Genomic DNA, 26,786 nt, shown 5'->3' on the forward strand with positions numbered 1-26,786 from the left:
CAGCGTTTCTTTGTGGCTGATGTTGCGATATGAGAGGAGGCGGAAAGTTGGTGGGGCCACCCTCCCCGCCATGAAGCTCCGACAGGCAGCTTGGGAGTCGGTTAAGATGACCGCGCTCTTGGTGTGAATAAGTGCGAGTGCGATCGCCAGTTCCTCAGCAATATGCGTGTATGTCGTGGTAATTGAAGCACAGGTTATAAGGGCCGACTTGGTGGTGACGGTTGCAGCCTTGTGCTGCCCGCCTCGATACGAGCTAGCATATCTGTATACGCGACGTCCAGACGGTTCCTATAGATGTTCTCGTGGGCTTGACTCTGTGCTTGTCTTCTGCCCGGGTGGAGATCAGGGTGCATGTTCTTCGGTACTAGGTGAACCCGTACAGCTGATTTCCAAGCCTCGGGGAGGACCAGAAGAGCAGGAGGAGATGCTTATACTGTCAAGGCCCGGACACGAACCACCGACGGTTGTGCGTATCATGCAGCTAAGACGGAACCTCCATAACACAATGTTTTTTTATCGCCTGCTCTGCGCCAACATAAGGTGTTGACCCGTCCAAATAAACTCATTCATTCATTCATTCATTGCCTGCAGCATTAATAGAACAGTCTTTAGTACGCCAGCCTAGATTTAAACGCTCGAATGCCGTCGCAAGGCCCTCTAGCCATGCCGTTAACTCGGAGCTGGCGCTCTATCAGCTCACATTTTATATACTCAGGGCATTGTAAAAATAAAACTTCAACCAAACACGGAATATAGTGCGATAGCAGTGTACATGGCTCTTCACACAACCTCAGGTATGTGTTAGAACACTCTGCGGAAAAACGCAGATTCTCAGCTAAAGTTTTACTCAGAAAAACAACAAATATATACAAAGGTTGCACGTGCACAGAGCATGCGCTAAAAGAAAAGGCAAACCCTGCAGCTACCATCAGCGTTAACATTATTGGTGAACTTTCAATCGATCCCACGATGTGAAATGTCTTTTTCGTGTAATTCCACGTACAGAAGCCTGACTCACGCATACCTATGTTTGTTCGGAAATGTGCGCAGCCTCATAACAACCTCCCTCGCCATTTGGTTCCTATGCCTGAACAATATCGAGGTGGTGCCAGACTCAGGTGTGTATACTATAACCGCAGCGTTGGAAGTGAAGATAAGTGAAACCTTGCGGGCCCTTTCAAGACGTCCCCTAGTCCACGATGAGACAGCGCCTCCTCTGCCCGATTAAACACAAGGAGCACCCAACCCCAACAAAGACAGGCCCGCGCGGTTCTTTCCTTTGGATGTAATGAGTCGTTGGATCTAGTGACGCGTTGGATCTATAGTGACTCGTTGGATCTTCTTACTCGGGCATCACGTGACCTAGCGGATCTCCTGACTCGTTGTATCTAACGACCGGCTGGATCTAGTGACCATAAGCGCTCGCAGCGTGCTCAGAACGTCTTTGCCCCTTTCCTTAGAAAGACTTTTTTTTTGTGTGCACGTACGAACCCACCCCGAGCTGTCGAAAGAGAAAAAAATAAAAACGTGCAGAGCTAGACAGCGTAGCCGCGCTCCCCAAGCAGAAAGCTGAGGGGCGCCGCTTTGTTTAGTTTGCCCAGTTTGCCGGAAGCGCCTGCCAAGAATGGCGTACTAGCACGCGCATGCGCAGATCGCTACTGGAAAAAGGTCCATCGTGCTAGAGTGAACTAGAATACTTCTAGTTCACTCTAATCGTGCGCCTGAGCGATGACACTCCATTGCGATGAAATTATGAGCTATAAGAATGGATACAGGTTATAAATGACTCAATCGAATGCGTGAATGAATGAATGAATGAATGAATGAATGAATGAATGGGATGTCCCCGAGAGTTTTCAAGCTCCCAACTGGGACATCCCTACCATTTATTTAGGATGTCTATGCGTTGTCTACGATTATGCGCTCCACCTCACACAAAGTTACGACGCGTCCTTTGCAGACCCAGCAAACCTTACATTTTTAACAACTAAAACTTCTAGTGAACTTGTGACACACTACTCGCTTTAGAATACAGCTCCAGTTTTCCATGAAAAGCCGTCCTGGGCTCCACATGCATGCGTGTCTATGCGCGTGCTAAATGGATTCGTCCACAGAATATCAAAGAAAGGTCATCCTCTGCATTCAAGCCGGCATGTACACACTACTGGGTTCTGGCTGTCCTTTCTAAGACATAGTAAGACAGAGTAAAATATTCGATAAAGCGACAGGCTTCAATGAAACGGCTTCAACGAAACTGCTTCAACGAAACGGTGTTCGATGGAGTGTACAAAACCGCGTCAATGTATTTGTCCTTCAACAACATATTTTACGTTATAAAGTACTAACCGGTACATGCGGCGCAGCAAGGATGTGTAAATGCATATTAACTTTTTATTTGCAATTTGAATAAATATTTGCACAAAACGTTTGGCTTTCACTGGCTCGCTCAAAATCCTCAAGACGATTTCAAGCCAGCCACAGCCGACGCCAGACATCTCTTGGCTTCGTCCGCTTTGCGTAGCTGTGTAAGTTTGGACCCTGCACGCTCGACCCAAGGGTTTATTTGTCAGTAAAATGCATTTTCAACTCTCAGTGTTCTCACAGAAGAATACCTAAGACGCAGATACGGGGCCCACACCCCTTCGGTGGATAACGTTTCGTGCGGTTTGTTGTCATTTGAGTGATTTAGCGTGCGGCATTGTGCCGCTGTTATAACCAGCCTCGCTCTGATGATTCTGGCTTATAGGTGATCTTCAAGGTAAGTTCGACATTTCTAGTTTCGCAGTTTTTTAACATATTGTATGAAGAGCTCGGGAGCCTAGCTCGCTGTTCCACGTAGCGAAAAAAACACTCCCATGCGAGTGCTCAAACTATGTCCATATCTTCGTTTAAAATGAATCGTCAAGGTACTGTAGTTGTTCTTACCCTGTTGATGGTGCTTTTGTCATTGCGGAAGCTCGCTCAGTGGTTTTTTTTCTAACCCGATGAAGCGCTGAACGTTTTCCATAGCGAGTGAAAACGCAGCAGGGTTCAGAAACCACGTTTGTATGCTCCCATCCAGGGGCCTCCAGTGAAGACGCAAGTGGACCAGTATGGGGGATGTCGAGATTGAAAACTTCGAGATCACCGACTGGGACATCGCCAACGAGTTTAACACCAACAGAATACGGCGGCGACCCACAAAGAATCAGCAAATATACGGTATGTGTCGCCGGTCTTTATTTTTTTTTTTCTTCTGGCCGGGGATAGCGAGCATGCCAGGGAGTGCCTAGCACTTAGAAGGATGGAAAGTTGGTTCATAGGCTGATAGCGTTGTGTCGTCGTTCATCCTTCTTATGTCCTGTCTCTTTCGCGCTGCTTGTTCGATATGGTCACTTAGACTTAGTACTAAGCACAGGCGTTGTTTCACTGTCCGTTGCATGGGTTCCGTCAAAAAACTTTTAATACAGTTGTTTTTTCGCTGCCTGTTGCATAGATTCTGTAAGAAAAAAAACTTAAAAACCCTCCAAAAGTGCCTGTTTGGACTCAGACTGTCCGCACATATAAATTTGATCTTCCGTTAACATTAAAAAAGGATTGCAGGGTCTGTGACGGGGAAAAAAACACCCGTTGCCTAGCTTAGTAGAGTGTTGAGCCGATTTTCACCAAAGCGCTATGTTTACTTGTGAGCGAACCAAGGAAGCACTGTCACCAATCCTGGTGCTCAAAGGTGTACTACGCAGTGCAGTTCTAGAACAGTATTGGAGTGTGGACTGTTGACCAAATTATGCGAATGACCTAAAAGTTTTTGTAGACAGGGTGTACCGTACTGCATTAGTTCGACTACGTCTTCTGCTTTCATTTTACCCAAATTCACTGTCAGAGATTCTTTCAACTTTGAAAGAGCGGCAAGTTGCTATGGTGTCATCTTAGCAACAACGCAAATAGATGGGGTTAACAAACAGCCATTATTTTTAGACATGCTAAGCGGGCAGGCTGAGAAATAATCGAAGCGTTCCACATTAAGCCTTTCCTGACTGTGCCTTTTACCCGCTTGTGAAAAAAAAAAAAAAAGTGAGAAAAACGGCGAAATTTAGCCTTGAACACCCAAGTTGGGCGTACCCGGACCACAAAGGGTTAAGAGATTGGGAGACGATTGCATTAGCCAAACGCCGATTGCATTCTGTGACAAGGAGTTTGTGTTATTATCCAGCGAGTGCTGCAAAACATGAGTGCGGGGTTAAACATGCTTCTTCCTCCTTTATGCCATGACTCTATTATCAGCCCGGCAGTGGTTTGTTGATCAAACGTCACGTGTTTCAAGTAAAAGGCTTTATTGAGGTGTTTGCTGTGTGGGTGAGGGGAGCGAGAGAGCGTGTTTGAGAGGAATGTTGGGTTCTCTCACTTGCCTTCTGTTGATGCCAGCGTTTATATTTTGTGTGCATTCAACAATTCAACTAGTTGTGCAGCGCTTGTCTTGTCTGTTTCGTTTGTCCCCGTCTTTTTGTGCTGTTGCTAGGATTTCTTTAAGCTTTTGTTGCCGATTGGTATGATTGCCGAGGGCCCAAATTCCTACTTTATGATGCTACGTTGACGGGCTGAATTGTCTAATGTGGTGTCCGCGGCTGCTAGTTAACCTCGCGGAGCCATGTCCATGCACTCTGTGCATTTAAGTTGCTCATTCCTGCATTGCCTGGAATACAGAGTTCGTGACCGTATCACCTGTAAAAAATTGAATACACGTTAGGAATTTTGGAGTTTTGTTTGGAATGCCAGTGGCATTCCAAACAGCCTAAAACATTTGGTTTATCTACCTATACACGTGGCAGCAGGCCTGCTAGCTGGATTCAATTTAAGTGAAAAAAATTACTTCGCAAAAGTAATTGAGATGCACGAAACCGTAATCGTGACCTGCACAGAGGATATCTTATATAGTTCCCTGTACTCTGAGAAATAGCGAAATAGCGCATATTTAGGAATACACAGCTTACCTTTCTGTCAGTTTTGGAGTGCATTATGGCTGTTGGTGTTTTCATTTTCTTCGAGTAAAGTGCGCCATAAAAGGCAGCAGTGTTCTGGCTTTGTACCTACTTCATCCCTGGGTTTGTAGCGCTTTTGTTTATTATTTTCGTTAAGGCGGCGCTTTTGTTTTGTTTATTGTTCTCTCATCTGCATTGTAAGTTGCCACTTTTGAGAAGAATTGTGCAGCACCAACTTGCCAAAGCTGCTGCACTTGTAAGCTGTGTATGTCAGATCTGATGTCACATCTTGATGCATGGTGCTTGTTACATTGGCGGCTAACGTGTTGTCTCCACTCCTGCAATAATCCCTCAGTAGGTTTGACAGTACTGCAAAATGATGGAGGATAAATAAATTTAGAAATAAATAAAGTTAAGAACGCAATAGCCCGTGTAGTGCGTCTTTCCAGCAAAGCGACGGTCCCGGACGTTAAATGTGCACGCGTGTTTTGAAAGGAGACGGCACTTAATGCGTGAAATTGTGTGGTTCTTCTCACGTAGTTTGTTTGTCATCGCTGCAGTAATTTATAAGCAAGTTAAAGGGGTCCTGAAAGGCGTTTTGAGCTCACTAAATGAACAAGCGCAATCGCTGGGTTGGGTGGTCAACGTCACCTGTGCCAAGTATAACTTTTTTACGTGCAGCGGATAGCTCACACAAACTTCCATCCACTTAAACAAGACTCAAGGTAGGCTTGGGGAGGTGGGGCAATATAAGGCTGTGGCTGGCAGTTAAACCCTCCACATATCGCAATTGGCAGCACTGACCACGTAAAAAATGAACAAACAGAATTTAGAGAGATGAAAGGGTCTCCAGGCCACCAGGAGAACAAGTTTTGTGCAATCATTTGCGCAGTCGAACAAAAAGGCAGGCGTGCACGGCCCCAAAACTCACACCACTCTTCCAAGGCCGCTTGTAATATTTGTTATGGTGTACTTGTCTAGTAGTAGTTAAACACAGGGTCGTGTAAGAGTTTCCCGTAAAGTAAAGGGGGAGGGAGGGGTAAATGGAATGCATGAGGTGTTCTAAAAAAAATCGCTGTGGTGTATCGTGCAACCCTTCAGCTGCTTTTTTTGTTATGGTTCTACATGTTTAAAACTGATTGGAATTACAGAATGGAATACTACAACTGCCTGTGTAAGCGCGTGCATGGCGTCACCAGAACACAACCAAACTCTACAATTGAGCAATATATAAACCGACAATGGTTCGGAATGCATGTGCATGCTCACTCTAACAAGTTTTGAGGCAATTCTTTAGTCATTTGCTCGCATATTTTAGAGTTCCATATGTACCCAGATATGTCGTCGCCATGAAGGCACGGTGACAGGGTTGTTATCTATTTGCGTGATCTTTCGGCGTGGTGTGGAAGCGTAAAAGCCCTGCCCCATTCCTTCCATCAGCTCCTTCCAGCCGTGAGTGGAGTGCAGGATTCGTAAGCAAAATGATAAAAGCTGGCCCAAATGGAATGCAGAAATTTAGACGGTCCTGTCCAAGTGATGCTGCGGCACAGAATATCGCAGTAGCAGATGACGCGCGCCACCACATGTTCTTGCAGATGCCACCTAGAAGCGAGGCATCATGGGCAGTCACGCTCATGCAGTGTGAGGAGGGGGACGAAATGAGGGAGGATCGTGGCGCGGGTGAAAATGCCATGTTTAGATTTGCAGTAACTACAATAATACTCATCGCTTTAACAAAATCCTTGAAGGAGGTGATTACTAGGAAATTTATTTACCTGAAAATGTGAACACCCATGTATTGGCAAAACCTGTTTCGTGGCCCCTTTAAGTCTGAAAAATGAGGGGAATGACTCATGTCACATTCGATGTACTCAGAGTAATGCACTCGTTGCACCGTGCGGAAAAACAGGCTGCTGCAGTGACGCGGCAAATTGCATTCTCGTTGTTAAGTTGTACCCAAGTGTACAAAGGTAGCAATTGTTGTGTGCACTTACCCTACACGTTTTGTTTATGTCGTGATTTAGGTATCTGGGCTGACGATGAGGATGATGGAAGTGAACGCCCAAGCTTCCAGTCGTCGCGGAAGCAGAAGGACTTCACGGCGCCCATCAGCTTCGTCAGCGGAGGCGTTCGGCAAGTCGGCAAACCCGAAGAGAAGAAAGAAGAAAGCGAAGAAGATGAGGTGAGGGAATGTTCTTGTCATCGCATGCATCTATCACTGCAGTGAACAGGCGCCTGCATTTGTCCATGCATTTGTTCCTGTCACTGCTGTGTTGTTACTGTGCTTCAAGATTTTTGTGTTACTGTGCTTCAAGATCTGTGCTTCAAGAGCTTGCTTGGGTGGATTTTCAATCTCAAAAATCAATGAAATGAGACTAGCGTGAGCGAATTTTTGCAGAATAGTTCCGGTCATTTCCACATAAGTGCTTTTTTTTTTCTTTCTGTCTTGCATAGAGGCACTTGTTGTTCGCATATGCTTTCTTTAAGTGCAGAGCACATTGTGGGCTTGCCTTGTTGTCGTAGCTCGCTAACTTGCAATGCAACTGCCAGAATCAGGCGGCGCAGCAAGATAACGGACCCAAGTACAGCCTTCTGTACTGTCGTCAGGGGGTCATGCTGAGGCTTCGAAAACCACGCGGTTTAAATAGTCATAACCGTACGAACCTCGTGAACCGCTGGCACTTGTCATACATCTCCCCGTTGTTTGGCGCAAAGAAAACTGCGGGTACATTTCAGGCAAAATCTGTGTATATAACCGGCAGCCCCCGCGTTCATTTAGTTAGGAGCGCTCGTTGGGTTGGTTTTCTAAGCGGAAAAAGCGGCCGCTCAAGAAAAAATTACGCGTTCGAAATGTTGCAAAACAGCTCCAGCATACGAAATTAAAGCAAGCTGAGAAAGAACGGAGCTCCCGCTGGCGCAGTTTCAGGCAGGGGGCGCGCGAGCACTGCAAAGGCGGGAAATTTGAAATGCATTTGGTCGCAGCGGGGAGCGGATAACAGCGCCGCAGCCCATTATGGCAAATCACTGATCTGCACTTCTGACAGCTTTCATGTTGAATAGAACGGCTTTAATTTTTTTAGTAACCCTCATCACTTCCTTTATTCTCCCACCTCATGTCTGCTGTTTTCAGCCACACATCTTGAAACTTTCAATTTCTGGAGGTCACGTATTGTGTTCACTTCACTAAAAGTGTGCGTGTCACTTTGATAAGTTCCTCACGTTTAAGTTTTAGCTAAAACGATAGGCCCTCTGTACCACAGAGGGTCAATTGTTGCCGGTTGTCGGTTTGTTCACTTGTCTCAAAAGGTGGCCTGTCTTCCTGGCAGTTCTTAATGTAGTGAAGTCTTGCCGAGTTATGCCTAAAAGTGCGTGTCTTTTATAGGGCTCGCCTAGCAGCGAAGAAGAAGTCCGGGTCCCGGCCAAGGTCAAGAAATCGGGCTTTGCAGGACGCGGCGGTGTTGCTCATGGCCTGATAGGTTCCGAAGGGTGAGTGGGTTATCCTTCGGGGCCTCAGTATCTGAACGGGTGCAAGTTTTGTTGTTTCTGGCCGAATTAATGTTCAGCCACTACCGAACCCTAAAAACAAAAAGAGAAGAGAATGAAAGAAAGAAAGGGGGGGCTCTCAGCTAGAAATAACGACAGGCTGCCAGTATCCTTTGCCAGCGTCCGCTTAAACAGCTTATTTTTTTCTGCAGAAAGGAGTGTGTGGTCCAAGATAGCGGTGTTTGGGGAGCACGGTGCTTTGCTGAGCATCATGATGTGTGGCTGAGTCGAGCTGGCCCCAATTTTGACCCTTTGTCAAAATATTTTAGGCCAATCCTAAGCCTTCTCTACCACAAAGAATTCAAAGAATACAGTTTACCTTTAAATGTGGCAAAAGTATTTTTGGACAGTAAGAAAGAAAGGTGTTTTTGCTAGCTTTACGACATAAAACATTTCAGCCTCGTGCGGGACGTAAGCTTGTACGTTGAATTTTGTGCGGCCCGCGCAGTTAAGGCTTGGCCTAGAAAATGTTGACAAAGACTGTACATGCATGCATATATTGAGTAGCACGTAGTAACTTCAGAAGGATTTGTTTGCCAAAGCTTTGGTAAACGAGCATATTAAGCAAATAACTTGAATTTGCCGATTTCAACCTATCAATCGATTTGAGCCAACCAATCAGTACCTTCCAGCAATAATAGATTCACCAGAATTGTGGTTCAGATTGCGGCAGCCTGCCCGATTTCACACTTTGACTTCGCAGTTACTCTAAAAATAATAGCCAACGTTTGGTCGGGACGTTGTTGTCACCGTTGAATAAGGTGGTAAAAAGTAGACAGGTTGGTTACCGTCTGTTTCCCGTTGAACCCCACAACAAAGATGGGAACAGGCAGAACATTAAAACCTCCTTACGAGAGACACTGTTACAAGAGACACTTGGTTATAAGAGACATTTAAATGAAAGCGACTTGATTGTTTTCCATTGTTTGCCATGTTAGCAGCACTGCATACAAGAGACCTTGGTTAGAAGAGACATGTTTCTCGTGTTCCTTGGATGTCTTTTGTACAGAGGTTTTTACTGTTAAAGGGGACGAGACGAGCTTTGTCTCTCAGCTAGCAACTTGCTGCGAGAGAACAGCAGCACGCACTGAGTAAATATCTGCTTGCCCAGCTGGAAAAAAACAATTGGAGGCCCAATTGGACCGGCTGGAAACACAATTGGTCCTGTCAGAACCATTTGCATTTTCAGTTAGTTACATTTGAGCCAATTGTGTTCTCGGCAGGTACAATTAGACCCTCCAATTGTTTTTTTTTTTTTTCAGCTGGGTGGCTAAGGTGGCCAAGGCAAACAGACTGCAAAAAACGGAACTTGCAATCAGAGAAATACGCTTAGGGGTAAGAAGAGGTGCTATGCAGCTTGCCGGTAATCATATTGCTCCTAAAAAAATTGACCGCCGCCTGCAACTTTGCTCACAATCTGATCGTCGTGCGAGCACAATCTATTAGCTGCATAAAAGCACACATTTAGATTGTTTTTCTTCCCCCGTATATTCATGCCTTATGTTGATGGGGAGTAATGTTGACGCGTTGAATGATGCATTTATGTTGGTCTGTTTTGCATAGTCTGTGGTGGGAAAAAGTGTTTGGTTTGTGGGTTCAAGTTTAGTGCTGTGGCAAGCAAGGTCACGAGTTGGTTGTAACAACCGCATGTGCTCTATTTCTGACAGACTTATGTTAGATATCGGTGCTTGGGATGATCTAAAGTAACCTACTGTCCTCTGCTACAGCACACCTCTTAGCCCGTGCATAGCTTTTGGCTCGTGAAACCACAATTCTGGCTTTTCTTTTGGGTCTGGACTTTGTTCGCACAGCTGGCGGGGTTACTGGCCAAAGCTTGCGTGATCCTGAATGACAAAAAACAAAAAAAAAAGGACAATGTCTGCATAGCCGTGTCTTAATTTAAAGCCATGTGCTACTTTGTGAGCATGCGGGATGGCCGCTAAGTTCTTTCTGCGTGACATCTGCAAAGGCTGTTGAGATTGTCCCTTTATAAAAGTTCTGAGTAGCCTAGCATAAACCTGGATCATTGTTCCTAGTAATACGTTTAGCTTGGCTAACACTGGACAGGGGGTGTTTGAGATAATTCTTTTGATTATAGAGCATTTGGCTCACAATGTAAAGAAGGCTTTTATGTATGCCAGAGGTGTAATTAGTCTGATAGACACTGTACCCTGGTTGGTCAATGCTAAACTAAGAGGTTTGATGCCCACCATCTTTGAAAATTTCTAAAGTGCCATGTAAACTTGATGTCGCGAAAAATTGCGGGTATAATCCCGGTCTATCCGGCCCCCCTAAAAATGAAAGAAATTAAAACATTATCAAGAAATTGGTACGAAGCGGAGGAACCACTTTGGGGTGGGACTTGGACCGTGGTATTGTGCAAAGGTTGCGAGCCATTCGTGGATGCTTTTTATTAAGTGAAATAATGTTAAATCTCAGTTGGGAATAAACAGCATTAAACCAGTCCGCAGAGAATCCAAGGCTCACACAACTTGAGTGGCCACGTTGTGCAAGTGAACAGATGCGGAGCGCTATACTCGTGGTATTTACTCACATAATGAATGCATTTCTTCGTTCCCACCGCGAAAAAATTGGCGCAAGCTCGCGATTCCGTTCGTTGCATCAGGTGAGTCTTTGCCAACCTTCTATTTCTCTCTGATACGCCCTCCCCTCTCTGTAACGACCCTGTGATGAGTTGCGGTGAAGCCTAATTCCACCTTTACTGCAGAGGAACAAATTTATTACCTGAAAAATTATGCCGGGAGAAGCATAGCAGCTCTAGGAAAAGAAATCACGTATATCACAAGGGCATTCATTATGTGAGGAAATACGTTACGTCCCGTTTGGGTAGCAAAGCCAAGGAGTTTCACATGGTTACCTACATTGTGTCTTTCATTTGCAATGAGCATTTGTGTTTGTTTCGTTCAGTTTGAAATGCATTATCAGTACGGTGTTGCATGCCTTTAAAGCTAGAGATTAATAGCTTGTTTTCACTTTTAAAGGGACCATGCAGACAAAATGCAAGTTTGTTTTATTTGAAAGAGTTTATGTTTTATGGTGCTCCCCGCGCTTGTCCGGCAGCAAATGATGCCGTATTCGCTGAGAAATTAATGAATTTAGGTTAAGATTTTCATTCTCCCACCAAATCGTGTGTTTGCGTGACGTCTGCAATGAAGTCGTAACGCCGTGTATTCAAACGAAGTTCCGCTGTGTCATTCGGCTCTGCAGCCTTGCTTGCCGTCAGTCCTTCCGGATGGCACTACGATACCCAGCCATGAACTGTTGGCCGCGGTAGCTTTGTTTTTGACCGTATTTACACCTGGCTGGCTTTTGTTACGGTAGAGAGTAATCGTTTTGTGAAACATGGGGTATCCTTGACAAACAGGGTCACATAGGAGAACGTCGCTTACGCCAATCGACAAGTGTCGTGCGAGGGAAATCCAAAGCAGCGGACCACTGTGCAGCTAAAACAAGCATAGTGCGCCCAGTACCAACAGCAGTGTGCATCGGTACTTCTATGCTTACATGTATTTTCGTAACTTTTGTTGTTTACCGCACCATTCTTACTGCTGTAAAATGGATATGCATTGCATTTAGGCGCGAATAGCTCATTCGACAAGCTTAGAAGCCCTGCCTAATTTGTGTTTGCTTTTGCTGGCCTTGGCCAATCACAGAGCTGTTACGTATGACATCATAGGTTCTGTTGCGGAAAATGAGCTAGGGGGTTGCATGGCCATTCCCTTTTTTTCCTAATTATATAACTCATTTGAGCGAAGTGTGCGTTAAAAGTGGTGTCAGTATGATTCTAACGAGGCAATCTTTCGAACGAATCAAACTTGTGTTTTGTCTGCATGGCCCCTTTAATAATAAATGGAATGAAGTTCCGGCTGTATTGTGCATTGTGCAGTGATGTGCAGTGAATGAAGCACGGCATGAGTGTCTAGGTTGTTATACTTTGCAGTGATACTCTTGCGCATGCGAGGCACTAATCTTTCCCTTCTCTCTCTCTTTCTCTTACCAGGTCCATTGGCCACTGGGAGAAACATACGAAGGGTATTGGAGCTAAGTTACTCCTTCAGGTGTGAGATTGATCGATTGATTCTTGTGGAATGGCCGTCGAGTGGAGCCAGTTTCTCTTGCTGAGGCTCGATTTACTAGAGGCGAAACCGGCTTGGCCGGATGAAGCCTTGGGCTGGAAAAAGTAGTTTAATCGGCAGTAGTGCAAGTAAGGGAAGTGTTTGCGGAGCAAAGAGTTGCGGAGGGCAGTTTTAAGCAGAATTACTCAATATATACAGTTGCGAAACCCCGCTTCAGAATCCGGGCGGCGCTAGCCCGTGGAAGCTGAGGGGCAAGTCGACGCGTGCGGCGCCTAGGAGATGAAAACTGAACTTCGCTAAACTATTATTATTCAAAATTTTTTTGTAAAATAAAGATTGCTTTTTAAAATTAAAATACACTAATTAGGTGAAATTTACTTGTGTTTTTGCGGCTTTTCTTTTTAAGTCTAACGGAAGCAGCCACAAGCACTTGAGTACTACTTCAACGTTCTGCCGACATACGACAGGCTAGTCAACTTGCCCCGTGCTTGCCCCGCCGCAGGGGGGCAACCGAAGACCGGCTTTCGATACATGGGGCCTATGGGGAGTTTCGCAACTGTATATATCCAGTAACTCTGGTTTTAAGTGCTGAACACTTTAGGGGCTCGCCTTGTCATCATAGCTCGCTCGCTGGACCCAAGTAGAGCCACACGGCGTTCCGTCGTAGCGGCTGTCGTTGCAGCGTAACACAGAGGCTTCGAAAGCCAAGCGGTTTATATAGTCGTAAGCGTTCGAAACTTGCGAACCGCTCGCGCTTGTCATACATCTCCCCGTTGTTTAGCGCAAAGAATACTGCAGGTACATTTGAGGCAAAATGTATGTAATTAACTGGCAGCGCCCACATTCATTTAGTTAGGAACCCTGGTTGGGTTGGTTTTTACGATAGTAAGCGAAAAAAGTGGCAGTGCAACGCCGACACGTGTGGGAGGGAAAGCAAGCACAAAAAGAACACAACTCCTGCTGGCGCAGTTTCAGGCAGGGGGGCGCGAGCACTGCAAAGGCGGGAAATTTGAATTGCATTGGGTGGTAGCAGTGAGCGGATAACGGTGCCACAGCCCATTATGGCGAATCACTGCTCTGCACCTCCGGCAGCTTTCACATTGAGTGGAACGGCTTTACTTTTTTTGGTTTAGAGTTTGAAGGTGACGGGGATGGTTCTGGCGCTCTAGGTGACGTCCTCTCGTCTTTTATATGATCTATTCTATAAAACACTTTAGGCCGTTGAGAGCCGTCACTTTATGAGCTGCTTTCTTTTATGAAAGTAATTTGGCTCAGTTTAGTGAGTTGAGCTGACGAGTCTCTAGAAAACAGGAGTAAAAGGGATTGGCTGGTGTGGCCCTTCTTTATTTATTTAGTAAAGGGAAAAGACAGACAGTATATCGGTAGCCGCCCTGTTTTATGCTTATCATTTTGCCTTTTTTTTTCTTTTCGTCTTTTTTTTTTATTCTCACTAATGTGGGGAGGTATAGTGGCGAGGCATTTGGCTTAACAAGAAGCCTGAATAACTATATAACTCTGTTTCAGTAAGCTGACTGAATAGCATTTGGTCTTAAAATGAAATTTGTAGGGACGTTTCAGGATGATCGGCGTTCGGATTAGACAACTTCACCTTTGCGGCTTGTGTCATTAGAAGGCCAGGTCTTCCATCATGGCCTTCCATCATTGTGGCAGCATATTTTCACACTTCACCGCCCACGTCAAAACCTATTATTCAAATTACAGAACACACGGATGCTCCGCACCTGTTGTTTGTGAGGCTTGAACGGAAGTTGTCTGTGAGGAAAGCTTTTTAAATTATTAAAGGGAGTGAGGCCGTAGCTGAGGCACATGTTCAGGTCATGCATGAACAGCACAGATTTTTTTCCTCCTTACAGCCTCGGATAAAAATTTTTTTGTGGCCCACATGCAAGCAATGTGACATCTGTTACACTGGACGGGATTTTGGCTTGTTAGGTGTGGTAAATAAAACAAGGTAGAAAGGCTACAGTTATGTGTACTGCACGTTTCTCGTGTTCTTATATATAATGGGGTAACTATGGGCATAATTGGCCTTGTTAACAAGGCTACACAAATCTACTGTAAAGTTCCAAAAGAACGCCCACCCAAAATACAGAGATATCAAGTGAAAAATACAGGATAGGCGATCTTTTGGGCTAAGTGCGAAAACTACAAAAAAGTGGCCGCATTGTCAACCAAAACTGCGGAGATATCAAGAAAATTACGACATGGCCAAAGTTTTGGGTTAAGTGCATAAAGCATAAATAAGTGACCACATCAACACATGAATAGATGATGCGAGTTTATTTTGTTCACTCATCGGCGCTAAAGGCATCGATTTTAGGGGGTGGGCGATCTTCGGGGTCTTTTAGTAAATTGAATACCTCACCCCTAAAAAGGGGGGGGGTGGGCCATGTTTTGGGAGAGGGCGTTCTCTCGGAACTTTACGGTAGTGGAATTTGTGCTAGTGATGGTCTTACTCAAGTGCACATAAACAATTTAGTTACACAGTGTAAATTATATGGAACGGTGTGCATATAACTGTAGCCTCTCTTTGTTCTCTCTCTTTTTTTTTTTTTTTGAGCCTAGCAACAGAAAACACTTTTAGGCACAGGTTCTACTCTTTGTAGAGCATTGACGGCATTGCTGGTTTTAAAAGAACTCAGTTCAAGCGCTGTCACTTCTTCTGGTGACACTTTTGAACGGTGGCCTACTGTGTACAGATGGTATAGTGATAAAAGCTTGGGTAGGTCAGAAACATAAAGAAAAGGGCACAAAACCATTACAGGGACTGTAGTGCACTGGGGAGTACATATGAAACTACTTTTCTTTTGCTGTGGAAGAATGCTGAAGAGTAACAGACGTCTCCCTCTCACAGTCGCTCCCTCTTCACCCGAGAATCTGCTGCCTTTTGGCTGTGCGCAACTAGGTGCCTGTTAATTCAGTACCAAGGAGTTGGGTGTCCCGCAAGGACACGTCTTGGTTCCTCTTCTTTTCCCTTCTTCTCCCTGCATTGTGGTCTCCTCTCGTCCTGATGCTGACAACCCTCTTCCCTTTTGCTCTGTAGATGGGCTACCAGCCGGGCAGAGGTCTGGGCCGAGAGCTGCAGGGCATCTCGGCACCCATCGAGGCCAAAGTGCGCAAGGGCAAGGGTGCCATCGGCCTGTATGGACCGGAGACCGCGGGGCCCAAGCTCCTGGCTGACGGAGCGGCAGAGGCTGGAGCCGCGGCGCGCCCCAAGGTTGCACCAACTGAGCTAAACCAGTGGCGGAAACGGAAGGTGTGCTTGTCTCTCACACTCTCTGGAACTTTAAGTGTGCTGGGAGTGTTAATCTTAAGTACTCGTTGGGGATTTCAGTGCATCCTGGTAGAGCAACATTGGGGTTTTGCTTCTGTTCATCCCCGCACCATTGTACACCATTGTATTCAGTACCATTTTCTTCCACAAAGGTGGAAATTATGACCTTTAAATTGTTACGGGATGAAATGGTTTATTTACAGGTGATTGATGGGATGGAACGTTAACTGGTGCATCAATGTAACGTGGTGCATTGAGAGTCAGCCAGCGGGGATAAAACCTCGTTGTCCTCTTCCTTTACTGAGTTGAGCTGATATGATGTACAGTCGAGATGTAGCTGGTTTACGGGTGGGCTGTTTGCTGCCATTCAGTGTTTCTTTTCTTCTTCTTTTTTTTTCCAACTTATGGTCAGCGGTGTCAACGGTCTCTTTTCAGCTTCTCGCATCACTGTTGTTTATGTGCCTAGCCACCTACTGTACTTCACAATGTTGCTCAACTGAAAGTGTGGTGAATTGTGCAGTTTGTAAACCTGTAGTGGGGGAGAACAGGAAAACACCGAAGTCAAGTGCAAGGCGAGAGAAGGGATATTACGCGTATCAAATGCAAACGCAATCTTTTGTAGGACAGCAGTGAAGGGGACAGATGTTTGACATTCCAGTTTGTAACCTTGGCACTGCACTCGATGGGCGCTTGCAGTGTAGGTTTACAGTCACATTCTGAACTGCCAGAAGAAGGTAAGCCATTCAATTCTTCACCTCCAACACTAGCAATCATATTTGCTGTGTACAACAAAGAGGTAGGTATTGCCGTTAGGTTTACTGCCTTCAACTGCACCTTTGTACACCTCCCGCTTTTGGGAAGACTCCCACCCTTTACCTAATCGCACTGTTCAGACTCTTAAGCAGTCTTGCTCGAGCAGTTTAAAATGGCAAGTCTGCTACTCTCTTCCTAATGCAATACTCCTGCTTCTTCCGGAAGACTTGCGACAAGACCGAGATCTTAGATCTATCCTAGAGCCTGTTACGACTTACCCCACCCTTTTACCCACTTCCTCTAACAGGCCTAGAGCCCAGCTTGCCCCCAATAAAGGCTGTTCTCTCCCTATCTCTGTGGGCAGGAGGGTGAGAAGAAGGTGACCTATGTCTACAAGACGATCGAAGAGGTCAAGTCCGAGGGCGTGTACAAGAAGCCCTCCTCAACGGGACCGCAAAGCAAGCTGAGCAAGGTGAAGGTCATCGACATGACCGGTCCTGAGCAGCGAGTCCTCTCCGGTACGTGACCGTGACCGGGAATGTGTCACTGGTTTGTTCAAGTGCACCCCCTTATTTCTGAAAGGCCCAGCTCGTGTTACACTGGAGGAACAGTGGGGGTTTATGTGCAGTGTACTTTTTGTAGCGCCCTCTCTGTTTCCAGTAGGCATGGCATCAAGCTAAGGATAAGTGGTTGAAATTTTTTCGAGCTTTAGATCCTGATAAGGGTGCTAAATTTATTTTATATTCAAAGTCCAATCCAGCTTAGTGATGGAAGAAAGGAATGTTATAATATAGAAATGATGGTCCCATATTAAAAAAATTTCAAAGAAACCTCCAAATAACAGCAAGACAAAACAGAATAGAATGATATATATGCGAGTGGTAAATTGAATATGTATTTTTAGACAAGTTTCCAGTGTGAGATTTTATGGTGCAAGTGTTCTTGGAGCTACATTGTCAGGACTTCTACTTGCTAGTGCAGCACATAAATTTATTACCCGCTGCGCTCCTGTCATATCGTTTATCTGTCTTATCATAACTTATTGATAAGAAGGCTCATAAAAAAGGAAAAATTGTTGTGCCTGTTGTTGTTGTGCCTGATGTGTTTACAGCATGCCGCATGAGAGAACAGCTTGACAGGCATCAACTGGAGCACACCGGCGGAAGGGGATTGGCAAATATATTCTGACTTCCCCAGGACATGACAATGTAGGGAATTGGCTGAGTTGACCAGCTTCCCTCCCCTAAGAATTTCATGGTACTTGTCATCGCATAGCCTCCTTGTTCATACCCCATTGCACTAAAACCAGTGCACAATCGCCCAGGGGGGATTGGCCGAGGCATTATGGCTGCGATGGAGTAGTCACTTGGGGGATGGGCTAAAGCAATGTAACGTGACTGCCACTTATATGTGTACTTGAATATCATTTTTTTTGTTCATTCCCTTACACTAGAATGTACCACCAAGGGGATTGGCCGAACCGAGGCTTGGGGGATTGGCTAAAGCGACATACCGCAAATGCCGCTTCTGTTTGTACTCGTACTTCATCTGTAGCTTTGGGCTTTGCTGGCTTTGGGAAGTACTGAAGGTACAGGTTGTAATATTAATATTATTGCTGTTATGGTTCATGTTATTGACGGTATTAATACGGCCGCCAGGCTACCACGAGCTGCACCAGCAGCACAGCCGGCCGGTGGAGGACCGGGAAGAGATCGAGTTGAAGCGAGCCGTGGGCTCGCACTTCTCGGTGCCCGAGCTCACCAACAACCTCGAGCTGCTGGTGGACATGACCGAGCAGCGGATCGTGCAGAACGACCGCGAGGCCAAGCACGAGGAAGACCGCACGGTCAACCTGCAGCACGAGATCGAGCGCCTCGACGAGCTCGTCCAGACCGAGGAGAGGCAGGAGCGGCGGCTCACCAAGCTGGCCGACATTGTCCAGACGTGAGCGATCCTCCTTGTTTCTGGCTGTCCATTATCATCATCATGACATATTGGCTAAATACAGCTTGAGACAGTACTAAGGCCTCTGCCGTTGAGTTCCGACTCTTTCTTACCCATGTAAGCTGTACAGTAGCCGACCGATTTTTAGGTGCGGAGTACCTTAGGACTGCACAATGTCCGTCCATGTCTGTGTGCATAGCATTTACAATCGAAAAAAATCACACAGGCACCGGCAGGATTCGAGCCTGTGTCTGGTAGACCAGACAGAGTTAGTGTCAATCGTCTTACCCATTGGGCTACGACCATGAGTTAGTACTCGAGAGTCAAGCGGCTTACTTCCTCCTGTAACGGTAACTTAGAACCTCCCAATGTCCGTCCGTGTCCATCCGTGCTCACACCACCATCAAGCGAAAATTAAGTGAAATTCGATCTGAGCCGTGAGTTGCAGTTACATTTAGAGAATAATCAAGGTGCAACTCACGGCTGAAATCGGATGTCACTCGGGGTGCAACTTAGATGTAGTTTCGAGTCCCCATACTCCACACCCTCGCCATCATCCACGGAGTGGAGATGCTGTCATTTTTGGACCTGGAAGGGAATGAAAAATAGTCCAAATAAAGAGCAGTCCGAAAAATTCGTGAGCCATTACTCCAATGGGACAACTGGCCGTTCCTCAGAAAAGTCCGAAATATCCAGCAAGTCCGAATTTTTTTAGTCAAAGAAAACGGTTGGCTATTGTAATCCGTTCTTTGTGCGAAAATTGTTTTCTTCTGGTTTTCTCGTTTAGTCTAGGTCACCCATCCTGTCGCTCGTTCCCCCCACTGCAGATGTGCGTTCATTCCATCGGGCTATTGTTTTGTGATGGTTAATGGTACCGTAATTGCTTTTTGTCACGCACTTTTTTTTTCTTAAACTGACAGGCTAGTCGACAGAAGCCAAGAGGACCATGCGGAACCCCTGACCCTGTCGGAATGCTCAACGGCGTTTCACACCTTGCAAGACGAGTTCTACGAAGAGTACAAGACGTACGGCCTCTCAGACCTGGCCATCACCCTCGTCTGCCCCATGGTAAGGTTCATTAAAGCTACAGCTGGTTGGCTATGTAGTGCTTTTGCGCAGGAATATAGATAACGTGTCTACATACATGGGCTGGACCCTTTTACTCTTTCCTTATGGCACCATAGGCCATCGGACATGAAGTTCCGATGATTTCAAACGACTCGCGAAAGCTAAAAACGGTGCCTTCTGGACACCTAAGGCCATCTGGCGTATATATTGACAACTCTTTCGATTTTATGTTTTATTGACATTTCGCGTGCGGAGAGGGCGCCGAGAGTGAAATTTGAACCCGCCATAGCGGTGAGTTGTGTGAAAATGGCGTCCGCTTCACGGCGCGCTCCGCAAAAGCGGACAGCTGTGGCGGGGACTTTGGCAGCTGCTGCTGCTGCTGCTGCTGCTGATTTTTCTTACCCCAGCAGCATTGGTGACTCCACCAACAATGTAGATTTGTTATATTTTAGTTCTGATGAATACGCTCCCATACAACGGCCTCAGACTTCACAAGGGCTGCCAGGTGGATTCGTTTCTGACTTCGTGCCGTATTTATTTGCTCAGTGACTTGTATGGCGCTCGTCGGGTTTAGCTTAGTGAGACGGACACAGCTCTGCTGTGACATCAGGCTTGCACTTCTTTGCCCAGTAAGCCATTCGAGTCTTTCGCTTTAAAGGCATGTGCGGGTCAGAACCCTCGTTAACTCCTTCCCATCATTCCCGGAACGGCGGCCCAGGTGAAGCAGCAGCTGGAGCTGTGGCAGCCGCTGCGGCAGACGGACGCGCACGTGGACCTGTTCTGCACGTGGAAGGACCTGCTGCTGGGCACGAGCGGCAGCCGCCTGCACGACCTGCGGGACTCGCCCGAGGACGACCCCTACCACTACCTCGTCTGGGAGACCTGGATGCCCGCCGTGCGACAGGCCGTCCTGTGAGCGGGTGCTCTTCTCTTGACCGCGTGTGGGGTGGTGTGGGAGCAGTCGAGGGGAAGACCAGCTCCTTGCTGGACAGGGAAGGCGCTTGTGGGTAGAGCAGTCAGCGCGAAAAAAAGAGACCAGCTTGTTGAGGGAACTGAGCTTGCTGACAAGGATGGGGGAGGAGCTTGTCAGTAGAGCGGTCAGCTCAAAAAAAATAGAAGGTTGCTGAGGCAATGAGCTTGTTGAGAGGGATGTGGGAGGAGCTCATCACTAGAGTGGTCAGCTCTAAAAAAGAGACATACTTGAGGGAACGAGCTTGCTGACAAGGATTTGGGAGGAGCTCGTCAGTAGAGCAGAGCGATCAGCTCGAAAAAAAGAGACGAGCTTGTTAAAAGGGAACGAGCTTGCTGAGAGGGTTGTGGGAGGAGCTCGTCAATAGAGCGGAGCAGTCAGTTCAGAAAAAGAGACAAGCTTGCTGAGGGAAGGAGCTTGCTGAGAGGGATGTGGAAGGAGCGGTCATCTCGAATAAAGAAACTAGCTTGTTGAGGGAATCAGTTTCTTGATAGAAAGACCAACTCGTTTGCAAAGTGGTCAGCTCAAAAAAATTAAAAAGGCGAACTTGTTAAAGGGAACTAGCCGGGTGCGAGAAAGATCGGCCCAATGGACATAGGAGCAGCTTGTTGGTAAAGCTGCCAGGTCAAAAAACGAGACAGGCATGTGAAAAAGAGGCAAAAAAGTTTAATGAGAGGAACGAGTGGGATAGCCAGCTTTGGAAAGGGTCCCTGGAACAGTTGTGCGGTGGCCAGGGTGCCGAACAGAGGGTTTAGGGTTGATCTACTGGAGCCGTTTTCTCTACGAAGATGAGAGAAGAAAAAAAAAATACTTTTTTTGTAAGATTCTGACTTGGGTCAAAGAAATGAGAGGGTGTAAATCCGTAGCCCTCCACTACTGCATGTCCCAGGTTCAGGTTGAGTGCAGGAAACTCCGATTCTGAACTTTTTGTTGTAGAGGGATCGGCTCAATTAATTACAAACAGCTAGCTTATTCAATAGGCCCAGAGTTGACATGGTATTGATTGGGTTGACCTATTCAAGGATTAGCATAATAAAGATGGCTGAGAAATAATCAAGCAGGGTATTTTTTATGAAAGAGAGACAAAAACAATGCACTTGTACACTTATAATGAGGTGGGGTTACTATCAACAAATGGCATGTTTAAACAAATCAGGTTGGAATATAAGCAGGAGAGGTAAGCATCGAGGTGTGCTGCTGTGTGAAATCGGTTTGAGCTTGTGTGCTTAAGGAGGTGTTCACCTATTGCTCATGGATGCAAGTTAAATGCATTTTGTATGGCCGCATTTGATGTTTGTAATGGTGTTTAACCAGACACAAGTAGGAAATGAAGATACCGGGCGTTCTGCTGTAGTTGCGCACGTTCCCTGACTTGCGTCACGTGATTGTGCCGACCAAAGGGTGCTCAGCAACACTCCTCCACAAAGACGCAACCAGCCCACGTGGCAACAACTTCTTAATTTTGTTTATAATCATTAGTGACTTTCAGCAGGAAAAAAAACCCGGGCCATCTCCACTAACGTGAAACCTGGGGAGGGGCAAAGCATGCAGTGTGTAAGTGTATTCTTGGCGCCTTGGCGTTTTTGCCAACGGAGATGAAACTGTTGAGGGTACAGGTATACAGCTTTGCTGTTAAAGTCTCTTGTCTTTGAATCACGAAGCTCTCTAGCACGAGACATGAACGGGTGTCCCAGTGTTTTTTTAATGCGTGTTACGAATGGAGCCAGCGCGAGGCGTTAACGAGTGTCCCGGTGTTTTGGTACCTTGACTACATGAGACGACAATTACGATGACGACGACGACAGGAGATGCCAACAGCCCCAGCCCCTAAAAATTTCATCAATACTTTGTTTATCGACAGTCTTGATAACGATGTGACCTCTTAAAACCAGACTAAACAGTATAAAAATAAAATTCTGTATGTTCCTTGTTAAAGCAGTTGCTATGGTTTCTCTTTACCTGTGCCGCCGGCCATCACTGTTAAGGCAAAATCCCAATGTCATGTTTTTCTGCTCATCCATGAGAGGCTGGGGTGATAAGTGAAGACTGACAGATTGAGAAAAAAAAAAAAACTGCAGAGAAAGGCAATATACACCGAAAGCCACACAACACTGAAGGCCTGAAGTATAAATTGGAGAGAGACCAAGTCCAACGGCTAAGAAATTTCACAGTGTATGCAGTACTTGCGTTTAATTTTTTTTTCTTCTTCATAAAGCAGATGCATACGATGATGCATTCCCCTAATAAAACTTTCAAAAGAATTACTGTGCTGTGTGCATCGTTTGCAGGGCGTGGGAGCCACGGGACTGCGACCCGCTGATCGAGCTGCTGGAGACGTGGATGCCGCTGCTTCCTCGCTGGATCTTGGAGAATGTCCTGGAGCAGTTTGTGCTGCCGAAGCTGCAGGCGGAGGTGGAGGCGTGGAACCCCCTCACAGACACCGTGCCCATCCACTCATGGCTGCACCCCTGGCTCCCCCTGATGGGTATGTCAGGACACTGTCACGCTCGTGACCGTTCTGCTGGTGGCCACTATCTTGCTTTCTTGGGAAACTCGAGAAATTTACCGCAGTCGGCACTTTCTTGTCCAAATGTTTTGAGATGGTGAAATCAATGGCCAGATGTGGTGCAGTGGTAGTGTCATGTTGCGATGGTTACGTCACAGAATTGTCATGGTTGTAACGGTTTCGTAAGTGGCCAGTGTTCTGTTGTAAAGAACTCAATTGTGTAAATGTAAATAACTCAATTTAAATGAGTGCTTTTGTGTTCTAATGAGAGCATAGTCACACTGCGAAGTATGCAACATGGGTAGCTAGATGTTGGACCGATGGTTACATAACATTATGATGTTTACGTCACGACGTTGTCACGGTTGTGACAGTTTTGCACATGGCCAGTATTTTGTTTTCCCGGGAAATGCAAGAAATTTTAATGCATTTGGTGCCTTCTAGTCCAAATGAGGTCATGGTCCTTCTGCAAAGTTTATTTTTAGATGGCAACACTTGTAGGCAGGTGGGGTGAGATAGTCCCATCACATCACGATAGTTATGTCACAACATTGTCACATTGTCACTGCTGTGATGATGCTATCAATAAACACATTATTTTTTGCATTGCTATGTATTTAGATGTGAGAAATTGGTGACACAGACATGGTCTAAATGATGGTGCAGCAAGGCAGTAAATGCTTACCAATTTCCTATAAGATGCTGTAATGAGAACACAAAAACTAAATGCTGCCGTGCATTTACTTATTCGAGTTCTGAGCTGTTGAAAGTCTTGTTACAATACAAAATTAAAGGGTTCCATTAGACTGAGTTGTTTATTTGAGAATGTTAAAAAGAACACAAAGCCAAAGTGTTATCTTTAGAACCTGCCATTTAAAGTACGCGAGTTTTCATGGCCCCGAAAGTGTTTGCGTCGCTGTTGTACTTCAGGTTGTTAGCTCTAAAGGGAAGTGTAAAGTGCATGATGTTGCGTGGGGCGGCATCTATGAGGTTCTCGATGTTCTGAAAACTTTTCTTATTTGTTATTTGGATTGATGATGTAAATGGCAATTAATATCATTTGCCACTTGAAGGCTTCATCCAAGTTGGAAGCCAAAATATTGCTGCTTTTAAAAGGCTGCATCACACTCTTTCTGTTAGGTTAATTTTTTCGCTGTGTCTTTTTTTACGGATTTAATAAAACTGCAGCACTTGTAATTCTCTGAAAAAAAAGTCCTCACTGCAGGGTCAAACCGGCGTAGGCCTGGCACATTCCATGCTCGATTAGAATACCTCAAAGCATTCTATAATTTTTCTAAATGGAGCACCTTCATAATATCCACTAACCAGTGCAGGCAGGTGTTTGAAGCGCATCAACTTGTCAACTTCTTTTTCCCCTGCAATAAATAAGCTTGGGTTCAGTTCGCACCCTGTGGGAACGCCAAGTGTGCACTAGTGTGGTCAAGTTTCCCTCCGCCCCTCTCTCTCCCCTTCTGCAGCCTCCCGACTGGAGCCCCTGTACCCCCCGATCCGTCTGAAGCTGGCCAACGCCCTGAATGCGTGGCACCCGAGCGACAGCTCGGCCAAGCTCATCCTGGAGCCCTGGCGGGGGGTCTTCTCCCAGGGCACCCTGGAGGCCTTCGTGGTCGCCAACATCTTGCCCAAGTTGGCCCTCGCCCTGCAGTCCATGCCCATCAACCCCCACCAGCAGCACCTCGGTGAGTTTTCTGCGAAAAGACCTCGCTCAGCGTCACGTCAGTCTTTCCGGGGAGGGGTATAGTATTGCCCCCTAGTACAGCGAAGTACAGTCTTTGCCAAAATTTTCTGAGCCATGTTAGAAGCTTCTGTATGCCCATCAATCTACACCAACACCACCATGGTAGTTCCTCAGGGAAGAGTGCTAAGCTGCCATCATATCGGTTTCTCAAATCCGTTTCTTCTGGGGAAGGTGTAGTATTTCCCAAATGGGCAGCGAAGTACAGTTAAACCTCGATGTGTCGAAGTTCAATGTAACGAAACCCCCGATGTAACGAACCATGGAATTTTTTGTAACTTCAAGTGTATACACACCATGTATTTTCACCCTCTGTGTAATGAAGTCCCGTTTGCCGGAATTTCAATGTGATGAAGTTTCATGGAGAACTACGCACGAAATTTAAGTTGTACAGGTAGCTTTGGGAGACGCAAACGCCGAAATGCGGTCTCAATAAAACGTGAACAGCAACACGGGCCGCCCAATGCCGCGGATGCAGCGAGCGACGGAGTCTGTGAGCGAGCCCCTTGCCTACAAACTGCGTGGCGTGCATACACCGCTGGCGCACTGTGTCGGAGCTTAATTGTCTACGCGGGCATCAGCGTGAACGGCATGGAGCGTTTTCTTCCCGCAAAAACGTGCCCCGCAAGCCACAGGCGTGCTGACGCAGCCGCGGAGACCGCCTGCACGATGTGGGTAGCTCCAGCGACCGCTTTTAACCGCTCGCTGAAGCGCAACTCGTGGGGCAAACGAGTAGGGCACACGAGAAAAAAAAGCGGATAGCGTTCCCCTTATTATCAGTTATGCATAACTTTTCTAAAAAATCTCTGTTATTATTATTTCTACACATTTAATACTAGGTAAAAGAAAGGGGTAAATTTTCAGTCCCTATCCCTAATCCCTAGAATCTCTATTTCTTATTATTCCCTAAAATTGCTATTTCTGAGTCACTAAAATCCCTATTTCTTATTATTTCTACACATTTAATATGTCGTATTCCCTAAAATTTCTGTTCCCGTATCCCTAAAATCCCTATTCCTTGTTATTTGTACACTTTTAATACGAAGTGAAACAAAGGGTGAAATTGTGAGCGAAGCTTCCTAAAAGTGTGTACAAATCTTCTTTGCATTATGTTGTGTAAGCACTGTAAAACTTTCTACTCATGCTTGATGCAGTGGTTCATAACGCTAATTGCCTTACCAACGACGTCCCCACAGATTCCCTTGGAAAGAAAAGTTCGTACCCTTTTAAGGATAAGTATCAGCATGGTACGGATGGCTGTTTTGGGGGACCGTGTGTGCGTGTGTGTGATGGCTCGGTGGTGGTGGAAGCACTTTAGGTCGCATGTAATCTTGACTCTCAACTAATGACTCTCAGCTGACTCTCAGCTCTCAATTGTGATTCTCAACTGAGGGGGAGTTGTCAGCATTGTTGAATTACCTTGCTGGATTAACTCTTTCGGGACCGCCCAAAAAAGTGATAAAAAAGTGAGGTCTCGCTACAAATTTTTTATTACATAAAGCAAAGGTACCATCCTGCCTTAGCATATATCAAAATGCAGCTAATTATATGTTCTTTAACGTACAATACCAAGTTTTACTTCAACACTGACGATAGAATCATGAAAAAATCTTAAAGTAAAAACTTTGTAAAAAAAACTGCAGAAAAAGATAGAAAAAGCGTAAATATAAAAATATTAAAAAAGAATAAAATTATTTCAGGATATACAAAATCTAACACAATGCTTTGTTTCTTCATCGCGAAAGTTTGATGCGGCTAGGTGTAACTGGTTTTTTGTTTTGTGCGTGATCTCTTTGGCACTAGGGCCATGGCTACGTCGTCGCCCAGGTACACGCCGGGCTTTCGTCTCGGCGAAAGCTTGATCCCTTTCTGAGATGGTGGCAGGAGATCACCACCATA

At 45.9% G+C, this 26,786-nt stretch overlaps 1 protein-coding gene across 3 annotated transcripts in view; it reads left to right on the top strand.

Moving 5' to 3' along the window:
• Positions 1-2,462: 2,462 nt before the first annotated feature.
• The window catches only part of Sip1 (septin interacting protein 1), a 34,249-nt gene continuing 9,925 nt past the window's right edge, over positions 2,463-26,786 (top strand). The window contains exons 1-12 of one of the 3 annotated variants that reach the window (XM_077674648.1): positions 2,463-2,525; positions 3,062-3,201; positions 6,983-7,140; positions 8,341-8,444; positions 12,523-12,580; positions 15,663-15,875; positions 17,011-17,164; positions 18,305-18,590; positions 19,511-19,658; positions 20,377-20,570; positions 22,917-23,113; positions 24,613-24,831. In XM_077674648.1, the coding sequence (XP_077530774.1) occupies positions 3,093-3,201; positions 6,983-7,140; positions 8,341-8,444; positions 12,523-12,580; positions 15,663-15,875; positions 17,011-17,164; positions 18,305-18,590; positions 19,511-19,658; positions 20,377-20,570; positions 22,917-23,113; positions 24,613-24,831 (1,840 nt within the window). In that variant the 5' untranslated portion in view covers positions 2,463-2,525; positions 3,062-3,092. Of the gene's footprint in view, positions 2,759-3,061; positions 3,202-6,982; positions 7,141-8,338; positions 8,445-12,522; positions 12,581-15,662; positions 15,876-17,010; positions 17,165-18,304; positions 18,591-19,510; positions 19,659-20,376; positions 20,571-22,916; positions 23,114-24,612; positions 24,832-26,786 lie in introns of those variants that run through there. The other 2 variants (XM_077674647.1, XM_077674649.1) reach the window with 2 other exon arrangements.

This window comes from Haemaphysalis longicornis, unplaced genomic scaffold (genome assembly GCF_048455015.1).
Source record: "Haemaphysalis longicornis isolate Haplotype H1 unplaced genomic scaffold, Haemaphysalis longicornis Haplotype H1 scaffold_6, whole genome shotgun sequence".
Lineage (NCBI taxonomy): Eukaryota > Metazoa > Arthropoda > Arachnida > Ixodida > Ixodidae > Haemaphysalis > Haemaphysalis longicornis.